The sequence below is a fragment of the Lolium rigidum genome, chromosome 3 (assembly GCF_022539505.1).
Source record: "Lolium rigidum isolate FL_2022 chromosome 3, APGP_CSIRO_Lrig_0.1, whole genome shotgun sequence".
In the NCBI taxonomy this organism is placed as follows: domain Eukaryota; kingdom Viridiplantae; phylum Streptophyta; class Magnoliopsida; order Poales; family Poaceae; genus Lolium; species Lolium rigidum.
In genome coordinates, this window is record NC_061510.1 from 126,629,044 (window position 1) to 126,640,054 (window position 11,011).

Consider the following 11,011-nt stretch of genomic DNA (forward strand, 5'->3'; position numbering starts at 1 on the left):
TTGCCCCTTTACGACAAAATGATATCAGCAAAATGAGTTTTATTGGTGACTATTTCTCTGGTGGCGGCTGAGTGCCACGGAAATTGTTTCTAGTGCAATTTGCCATCTAGTGAGGCAGATGTAAGGCTCTTGTTAGCCTGACTATGGTTTAGTGATTGTCTTTACCCTCTTCGCCCGTTCTTGTGGGGAAGGAAAATACTATATTACACAATTAATGAGTTTACATATTTTTGTTGTTTGGTGGATCATGTGGCGTACCTAGACTGCTCCTTGCATTGTAACATGATCTCAACTATTTATGCTTCCATAGTATGGTCACTCTCTTTGTTGCTCATGCACTTCAAAAGTTGAATTAGGCAATAAAAGAGAACAATACAAGAACATCCAAACAAAACAAAAACCAACATAATCTGAGAAAGACTGTTCATCAATTTGGTCGAACATATGTCCTAACGAAATAACTCCGGAGAAACCACAGATACCACGAGGCAAGCCGTGCTGCCTATCTAGTTGGGTCGAAGTGGAACATTGGGACATACATGGATTGTCATATATACGCCAACTCGTTGTATATATACATTAAAAAGAACATGCATGTATATACATACTACTCGCGTCATATATGCATGAGAGAAAATATCCGCGCAAATTAATAAGAAATAGATATCAAAATAAATGTGAACAAAACATATAATATGGCCGCTCCAGCAATATACATATATGCTAACATAACCAATTCTAGTGTTTCTTGAGAATCCTCACGTCCTTCCAGTGAGACTCCATGCGGTTAGAGTCGTGGCGCTGCGCATACACGCCGAACTTGAAGTAGTGTGTGTTGCTACCACGGCCATTGACATGCAGCTTCTCCTCACCATCGATATACACAGTGAGCTTGGACGCTTCGACGTCATGAACCACATTCAATTTAAACCACCGGTTGTAGATGTTGTCCTCGACGAGCTGCCTGTTGTAGTAACGCAGAGCACCGTCGTAGACGTGTAACATGAGCGTGCTGGCCGCCTCACTAGCTCCAAACACCTGCATGATGCACACACCTGATGTGCCGGAGGGGACATACCCATAGCCCTCGAACTGCCACACGCCCGAGCTATAATCGTACCCCTGCAGGTAGAAGAATATCGAAAGTAACATATCAGCAATTAAGTAGATCTTATACCGAAATATATATTCAATAATTATATTAGTTATGTCGTTGGTATTTTTTGATAAATGAATTTTTACTGAATCGAAACCCCGCATCAATACATAGAAGCATAAAGTTCAACACTATACCCCTACATAACAAAGATGCACTCAACCGAAAGTTATGTCGGTAATTAACTTACAGACATCTTGATCTCTGTTCTTGGCATGGTGTTGCTCTGGCGGGCGTGTGGCTTGTCGGAATAGAGCACCCACAGCTTGCGCACAGTGCCGTCGAAGCTGTATCGTGCATCGCTTGCCTCGTCGTACGGTCTCTGTAGCTCAAAGTTGCTCGGGTCAAGGCTCACAGCCGTAAACCCGCTCGTCGGGTCGGAGATTTTGGGTGCCCGTGCGCTCCTCGCCGCGACACACGACGATGACACCATGAAGATAATCATAGACACACTAACCCAAGACAAAGCATGAGGAGCCATCTGTACTTTATATGTCTGTAGTTGCTGCTTCGCCTTCTATAGTTGTCTGCCGTTGCAGAGGCTTGTGGTGAGATGTGAGACTAATCATCAGCTTCCTGTGGTTTATATAGTTCTTGGGTCCGGAACTCTGTATACTTGGAGAGATTTCTTCTCTAAACTCGAGAATTGACAGCTTAAGTAATTAAATAGCACTCAATAGTGATGTTTACAAATAGAGCATACGTTGGGTAAAATGCGATGGATTTTTCTATGAACTGACCACTAGTTAGTATAATATTCATTTCTTGTGCGTACACGATGACATTGACTGAGTAGCTAGCCAGTTTAGATTAGATTTGTTTTTAGCCTGCATCAACCTAAGTTGATTTCTTCTCTTCTGGATGCATCGTTGAGTGCTCCCTTTGAGCCTCGAAATTACATGCGATGCTGAACCGGCTCGCTATATCCAAAATAAACGCCTGATCGTACGTTCTCCAGAATAAAATGTTCCATGGACTAGTTACTTAGAGAGTTAGAGTGATTACATAAGAATTTTCCGGAGGCTTTTTGAAAAATGCAAGATTGATGTAGGGGGTATCTATAAATATTATAAAGGCAAAATAATAGATTAGCTTGTAATTAAGCATATATGTAGAAATGATCTCTCCTAAAGCTATTTACCACAAAACTTTTGTGCATGCATATTGCATGCTGGATCAAAACGTATGCACAGACGCCAGCCTGCATACGCTCGTGAAAAGCTGAACTTTTGAAGAAGCAGTAATTAGCATTGACGGCACGTTGTTATTTTCGTGTTACCGACGGTAATTCAAATGGTGAAAGTGTTCTTCCGCGTTGCCTCGTGAACGACACGGCAGTTTAATATGGGAGAAGGGTTTGAGCTGTTCACGTACAGCTGTATGCACCGGATCCCACATGTAACTGCTGGATCTGAAGTTTGTTGCAAACTCTAAAAGACTGTAATCAACCCGTCGTATGGTTTACGGCGTGAAATGAGAAAAGACAGAATATCCTGTGCCTTCTTCCCAGTCTGATAGATTCAGGCCGGGTCCGTAATACCATAGCGAAGGGCGATCCTCATCATGCCTCGAATTCTTCTTCGAACTAGGCTTTCGCTATATTAATATAGCAAACGACCCGATACAACGAACGCGCTGGGCCGCAGCACAACCAAGCACAAAAGAAAAGAAAAAGAAAGGAAAGAAAAACAATGCCGACACCGGCAGATCGACGAAAACGATGGCGACCCGCAACCGCTGCGCCCTCCGGAGAAGTACCACCACGCTCCTAGCACGTCGAGGCGCCGCATACCAAGCAACACCTTCACCAAGGAGACGGCGATGACGCCGCCGCTGCCCGGACTAGTCCTAGGGTTTCCCCCGGTATGCGGAGGGGATTGAGGAGGAGGTACACCCGACGCCCTTCAGGAAGGCAGGGTGACACCCGCAGGCGCCACCGCGTCGGTGTCGAGCATGCCGACAGGGATTTCTCCCGACCTCCAAACCGACCACCCTAGATGCTCCGACGTACTCCACCTAACATGCCGCCCACCAGCACAAGCCACCACGGTCTTGAAGCTATCCTCGCCGCCTAACTGTGGTCACCGGGGTAGGGCCTAGAGGAAGAAAAGGGATGCAGCGGGGACGGGGGCAGCAGCACCGCGGCCACGCGGGAGGGAACTGCCTCCACCGCCTTCGCGGAAGCCGACCGGACGAGGCTACGAGGCAAACCAGGCCCGAACTGGCCCGGCCGGACCCAAAAGGGCCCGTAAAGCCCCGCTGCTACGCTGCAGCTGGCCGGCCGGAGTGCCGCCGTCGCCCATCCACCACGGCCCTGCCTTCTCTTCCTCCAGGGAGCGCCGCCGGCTTGCCAAGCGCAGAGCGACCGCCGAGCCCCTCCGGGCCCCGCCTGGGCCCAGATCTGGGTCGAGCGGGCCCTGCCATGGCGCCGCCTGCGCTGCTCCGCCGCCAACGGCCGCGCCGCCGCCCCTCCTCCCACCCGACGAGCAGGTTCCACGCTGCCCCGCCGCTAGCCCGAGGACCCCGCGCCCCCATCTTCGCGGCGGGTAGAATCAGCCCCGCCGCCGCCGGCACCGCGCGGGCAACGCCCGGCGGCACACACCGACGGCGGCGGCAGGGGAGGGCGGAGGAGGAAGGCTGGGGAGGCTTGGAGAAGAGGCGCGGCCCGGCCGCCGCGGGGGCGGCGCGGATCGCGGGAGGGAGGGAGGGTTTCGCTCCTCTGATTGTAATTTAAACAGTCCACCTTAGCTACTTGCTTGGGAAATTCATCATGCCTCGAATTATCAGCGGCTTATGCTAGATCAAGCAACCAGCCGAGATGGGAAAGCAAATTCGTTGCTAATTAATACTGAGCCTGTAAATAGAGAAACCCCTAGGTTCCAGAAGTTCATCACAACTGAGATATTGCATTTTTTTTCAGAAAACGTCTAACAAAATCGATCTAAGTTACCATACCATAAACCGTTGTTTTCAGACCACTCAGATGTTGAATTTGTCATTAGCGAGCAGATTCAGCTGGGAAGGTAATTTCGAGGCTGAAAGGGAGGACCCAGCGAAGCATCCAAAAGAAAGGCAAAACCTCTATTCACTCACGCAAATGCTGGCCGAAAACAAATCAAATCAAAACTGGCTAGCCACAGTCAACCTCATCTTGTACGCACTAAAAGGAACATTCAACTGACCACTGATCACTTAATAATCCATGTTCAATTCAGCACACTTCGAAAAAAAGCCATGTTCAATTCGACACACTTGTTCAACGTATCCTCCTTGTGTAACTGTAAACATCAAGAGTACTATTTAATTAAGCTATCAATTCTCTAGTTTGGAATAGAAAAGCTGTCAGTTTCTCCAAGTATAGGGAAATCCGGGCTCCAGAACTATATAAGCCACATAGAATCTCGGTAGTCCCATATCTCATTACAAGCCTCTACATCGAGGGACAAGTAGACAACTGAAGAAGGCAGAGAGCAGAAGTCACACACATATAAAGTGCACATGGCTCCTCATGCTCTGTCTTGGATTTGTGTGGCTCTACTTGTCGTGTTGGCATCTTCTTCATACGTTGGGGCAAGGGGCGCCCGGGCACCAAAAACCACCAACCCGACGGATGGGTTCACGGCAGTGAGCCTCAAAGAGAGTAACTTTGAGCTGCAAAGACCGTACAACGAGGCGAGTGGATCGCGGTATAGCTTCGATGGCACCGTGCGGAAGTTGTGGGTGCTTTCCTCTGACAAGCCTCATGCCCGCCAGAGCCACACCAGCCCAAGAACAGAGATCAGGATGGAAGTAAGTTACTTACCAACATAATTAGTAGTCATTATATATTCTTGTATAAGATGTAGTGATCGTTACATTTTCTTGTACGATGGTATACATTAACATTACTTATTCTTCTACATGTAGGGATATGACTATAGCTCAGGCGTGTGGCAGTTCGAGGGGTACGGCTATGTCCCCTTCGGTACATCGGGTGTGTCCATCATGCAGGTTTTTGGAGGCAGTGAGACGGCCACCACACTCATGTTGCATGTTTACAACGGCGCGTTGCGTTACTATGACAGGCAACTCGTTGAAGACAACATCTATGACCGTTGGTTTAAATTGAATGTGGTCCATGACGTGAAGGGTCTATGCTCACCGTGTTCATCGATGGCGAGGAGAAGCTGCGTGTGTCCGGCCGGGGTGGTGATTCACACTACTTTAAGTTCGGAGTGTATGCGCAGAACCACGACTCCAGCTTCATGGAGTCTCGCTGGAAGGACATCAAGATACTAAAGAAAGATTAGTATTAGTAAATTAATGACATGTTCATTAATTATGTCTGCGTATATATGTATGTTGCTGGAGAGACTATGTTTGTACATTAGGATTGCATTATTTATTGTTATGTGCATAGGAGGATTAATATCTATCTTTATGTATGTACATATGGTGGAATATTCTTTGTAAATGTGTGGTTATTAATGTTTGGTAGAATGCATCTATTTGAATCACCCCGGCATGTTATGATTGTTGCCTTACTAGTCTCGCAATGATGTCTAGTTCATTTTATTTAGATTTTTCAAATACTACTCCCGATCTAGTACAAAAAAATATGAACTAGACTCAAACCGCCCAAATCCGCGTCAATATAGGCAAAAACATACTATATAAGAAAATAAACAAGATCAATAGTAGTGAAATAACATATTGTATTATTTTTATAACGGAAAACATTGGACAAGAAAATAAACAAGCTCACAAATTGTTTCATTGACATGTTCCATCTCCATCATATTGCATATTTTTTTAAGCCGAAACTACACTAACTAACGCAGGCTAGATTTATCATTGGGCCAGGCCTTTTCTATCACACACCATCTCTACTTGGGCCTAGCCTATTCCAACACTAGTCATCGTGCCAGGGCCCAACAACAACCTTTGATTTTTTTTATTCAATACTGATGATCTCAAAAACAAACCAAAAACAGATAAAACTTGACCGAATTCGTGTTGCCTTTTATTCAAGTCTAATCCACACATCAAATCATCCATATCATTAGGGTTAAAAAGCTTGGAGAATTAAACAAACACTGCTTACAATGCCTAACGACTAATGATCATCAAACACACAAACCTAAGAGCAATTACACAAACATAAAAAAATAGCAGCCATCACATTTGCATGCTTCTTTAGATCGATAATTTTTCTTAAGTTCTTGCTCAACTTCTTCAAGTTTTCCTCCACTTCCACATCACCCACAGTAGCAACAATGTTAGACCCTATTTTCTCCATCACCGACGGAAAATGGTGCTCCCTATATGTGTTTCCCTTCGAATTAATTGCACCCTTCAGTCGAATCCTATCAATATTTTCATCCCTCTACTCAAAACGACATCATTTCTTAAGATTCTGGAATCGTAAAGATTAACCCTAAATCCCAAATTTCAAATCTAACGACAAAAACCAGAAATTGGCAACGGAGAAATTGTTTGATGAAGATAAGATCTTACCTTCCCAACTCTAGCTTGCTCTCGCATTTCACAAATTCGCGCCCATAGTTTCCATTATCCTCTCCTTCTTAGTCACCAATCGCTTCAGTGACGCGATGCCTGGGCAGTCAAGGCATCCGGTCATCGACACTACGCCATACCTCGGCATGGGGGCGGGGGACTGAAGAGGTGCTCAACATCTCTCTCGCTGCCGACGTTGCTGCGATTCGTTGTCGGAGAAGAAGTAGCAGAATAATGGGTGGGGAACGGTACGCAATGGGGGCGGCAGAGCACGAGCGCGGGGATGGCTCGGACTCCCGTCTTGTACTAAGACCGAGTTGGATAAGTCATGGGTCACGCTCCGAGGTGGATATGTGGTGAGTCCCGCCCTCGGTGGACAGTCCATGGTCCGTGCTAAGGGGGATAAGTCGTGGGTCCCACTCTATGGTGGATATGTGGTAGGTCCTGTGCGCTCAGTGGACAAGCTGAAGGTACCGCGCTAGGGGTGGATAAGTTGTGGGCCCTGCTCGGATCACATTGCTAACATTATCTCTTGCATTAGGCCTTGTGAAACATCGTGCGGAAGCTATTTGTGAGAGAAATGGCGTTCTCCTGACGATACGAATGTGAAGAAATGTCGCATATGAGCTATTGGTTCGACTTTGTGCCCCATGTGTTCAGTCTTCGTACCGGCACCGTCATATTCGGATGACTTATTGAGTGTGGTGGCACTATTCTAAGGGCATGTACAATGGTGATGACTCAGCTGTCCAGTAAGAGGTAGTTATAGGTGATTTTAGTGATGTGGAGGAAAGAGAATGAGGAGAGAGAAGGAGGTTGTCCGTAAAGTTACGTATAGTCCGTAGGCTTCTTACGGACAGCTTACGTATACTATTTTTGTTGTTGTATGAAGGGTGTCTATAATTTATACTCACATATAGCTATGACTAAAAATCAAGGAAAAAAATAGCGCGCTATAAAAAAATAGCGTGGGTCTAAAAATACGCTATTAGCATGCTATAGCGTGCTATTAACGCGAATAGCGCGCTATAGCGCCAAAATAGCGTAGCGCCGGCTCTCCAAATATGCTATAGCGTGCTATTAGTGTTGGAATAGCGCGCTATTTTTTTCCATGCTAAAAATAGATAACTTACAGACAGACTATTGTATATACTGTCTGTATCATTGTCTATAGATAACATGGAGTACTATTACAGACAGCATCCGTCTAAACCAATGTACATGCCCTAATGTGGCCTGCCGAGAGCGAGATGTGGAGGGAGAAGGACAGGCTGCACGAGTGCTACATGCAGTGACGTTTTTTCCCACAAATTCTCGGTGCCAACTGCCAAGTTGCTGCCGGCAGTTAGGATCGATCGGGGGATAGCTCAGCCCCTCAGCTGAGTGTTCGTCCTACTCCTCAATGTGTCAAGCTCCCGTCGCATCCATTAGTTATGCAACCAAGTTCGTCTCCACACATTTTGCTGCAGAACCCACGAACAATGGCACACACTGCTCATTGTAATTTACTGTTTATAGTGACACTTTAGCAGATTGTGTGCTCACATCTTGTCGAACATTGTCGCCGTTTATGCTAGCCGTGTTTAGCTACTATATATACTAGCACTATACCCGCGCGTTGCTGCGGAAGTGTAAAATTATTTACATATAACATCATAAATATGATTGCACGGTTACCAAGAATCTTCAATCCATCATGTAGAGCAAAAGGACTTGCAATTGAGCCGTGATCTTGGATCGATAAACTCGAGCCCTTTTTTGTACATTTCTTCAATATGTCTAGCGGGCTCCTATTTTTAAATGTTTTTGTTCATATTGCAGGCTAGCCCGTGCCCAGCTGATTGTTCTCAGCTGTTAGAAATTTATGCTTTGTGAATGGTTCTTTTACAATTGACCTATGTATTTCGTGAATGAAATAAGCCGCTAGTTCTAATTCTATCTTGGAAAAAAATGTATATCAAAATTAATTGTTGATTGTAACACTAGTGGAAAACGGGGCAATAGGCCCGGTCCATTTGGGCCTTTAGACCCGGTTCCCGAACCGGGACCAACTAGGCGGGACTAAAGGGGGTACCCTTTAGTCCCGGTTCAAAGGTAAACCGGGCCTAAAGGCCTCAACACGTGGTGCGACCGAGGAGCTCGCGCTGGAAGGGCTTTGGTCCCGGCTCGTGGTACGAACCGGGCCTATAGTGTCTCTGCCGCGGCGGAGAATTGCTATTTCTCCGCCGCGGCACAGATTTGGGCTGTACCAGCGTTTCCGCCGCGGCGAGAAACAATCTGTTTCCCTTGCCGCGGCGGAGTTTCAGCAATGCATATATATATCATTCAAGAAACCACAAAAAATTGTCATGAATATATATAGACATCGTCAACAGTAGACGACATAGTCAACACAGTACACGTAATGCATGCATATTTACAATACAACTTTTCCTGAACGAATATCCTCCGCCGTCACGATCTTCCGATAGTGCTCTCCACCTGGGGTAAGGACCTCGGTAATAAAGAATCCCGCGATTTCCTCTTGAATTGCTTTTATTTGATCCGCTGTTATGAGAGTGTCCCGCATGCGTGTCATCTATATTTAAAAAAGGAGATCAATATATGAATGGAACTCAATACAATAGATGGTACTAATTAAGATTAATTGTGAAAATTTGTTATCGTACACGAGTGTGGTGTATTTGGGGATCCCCACCCTTGGGACAGGCCATGTCACGCATGAAGGTGCGTACGTAGTATCCACATAAGTTATTCCCTTGTTCCTGCCTCATACACTTTACGAAAAAATAGTTCGATCAAACTAATAATCAAGCATCGTATTGAAAGTAAATATCATATATAAAGTTTCACGGACATAGCTATATATATATAGTACTACTTACAGGGTAATCTCTAAATGTAAGCTCCGGTTTCCACCATTCACCCGGAACAGTATTGATGAACCGTTTCCAAGCCCTGCCCGGCAAAAAATAATGAGTAAATGAGTAATTGATTAGTTGATGATATCTTCGAATTAGAGCAGATGAAGATGCCAATACGAAATTGATTGAAACTACCTCTGGAGGATGGCAGCCATGTCCGCCCATTCCGCATATTCTGTACGTTTCGAGTCCATGACGTTTACGACTCCAAGGTGAAGATCAATGATTAGGAGAATAAAATGGAAACTGCAAAGCATAGCTCAATGATTACGAGAATAAAGTGGAAGGTGCACAAGCATAATGTATGTTATATATAACACTCACTTGAAGTTGTAGGGAAAGAATATATCCTCTTTGTCTGCTTGCTTCTCTAAAAACATTACGATGTTGTCCTCTGTGTTCTTGGCGAAGTCTCGAACCGTAACTTCATGAACTGTGTTTGGGTCTATGAACCCCAACGGTAGGAGCTTGCCTCTTTTGTATTCTAGCTTCTTCATTCTGCATAATTAAATGTATAGCGTACACAAAGAATATAATGAGGATAATTGTTAGTGCAAATGAATGAGCTACAAACTTAATTACACAAATAAATCACTTACAGGCAGTAGCAACTGATGACAGCTTTGTCGAGGGCGTCTTGATTGAATAACTGAAACAGTTCGCATAACTCAATGTTTATCTCGTCTTCCCCGGAAGTAATGCTCATCTCTAAGATACACCGTGATGTAGGTTTCACTTCTTCGACGAGGCTTTCGGTACCAGTCATGCAACCTTCGCATCCGAGTCCCTAGACGCGCGAGCTCGCCGAGGTTTGACGAGATCTTTTCCGTATCTATACGTGTTTACCACTTGAGCCGTTGGATAGTAATCTTCGTACTCAACCGATGCTCCCTGAGCTCTAGCCGCCCGTTCGATCATCGATGCCGTCTCCGGATCATGATATGGCTCCACGATGAAGTGGGGTGCGGCCCGAATGTCCCGTCTGTCCAAGCCGGGCGACTTTTTTTGCTTCTTTGCTCGCTCTAGAGGACTGTCCAAGAGAGCGGTCATAATCAGCTCTCAGCTCAGGTCTCTTCATTCTCGTCTCGGCAAAGTGCTTCACCTGTCTCGCGGTCGAATAAACACCTTCTTCGGCGCAAGAAACGCCTTTTGCTCTTCGCCCGCTTCATGTGGTAACAACTCCGGAGTCTCGTGCCCTCATTGGAGTTGATGATCTCTTCGGAGCTGTAGGAGGTGCCGCGGACAGCTTCCTCTTTTGCTTAAGTGGAGGCGGCGGAGTCTCCCCGACGAGGAGGAGGAGGAGGCGGCGGAGTATTTTCACGCGGAGCAGACTCGGTCATGGATAGGGGAATCATCATCGCGCACGGGGAGAATCATCACGCGGAGGAGACTCGGGTGGCGGAGGAGGCGGAGGTGGCATGCTTGTTGGCTTCTC

The 11,011-nt window shown here is 46.1% G+C and overlaps 1 protein-coding gene and 1 pseudogene across 1 annotated transcript; one reads left to right on the forward strand and one right to left on the reverse strand.

The window, feature by feature from the left end:
• Positions 1 to 738: 738 nt before the first annotated feature.
• LOC124695496 (citrate-binding protein-like) lies at positions 739 to 1,637 on the reverse strand. The gene is made up of 2 exons (XM_047228336.1): positions 1,347 to 1,637; positions 739 to 1,122 (listed from the first exon to the last, which is right to left on the reverse strand). The coding sequence occupies exons 1-2, from the start codon at positions 1,635 to 1,637 to the stop codon at positions 739 to 741; spliced, it is 675 nt and encodes a 224-aa protein (XP_047084292.1).
• Positions 1,638 to 4,654: 3,017 nt separating this feature from the next.
• Positions 4,655 to 5,445, forward strand: LOC124698198 (annotated as a pseudogene).
• Positions 5,446 to 11,011: the final 5,566 nt, after the last annotated feature.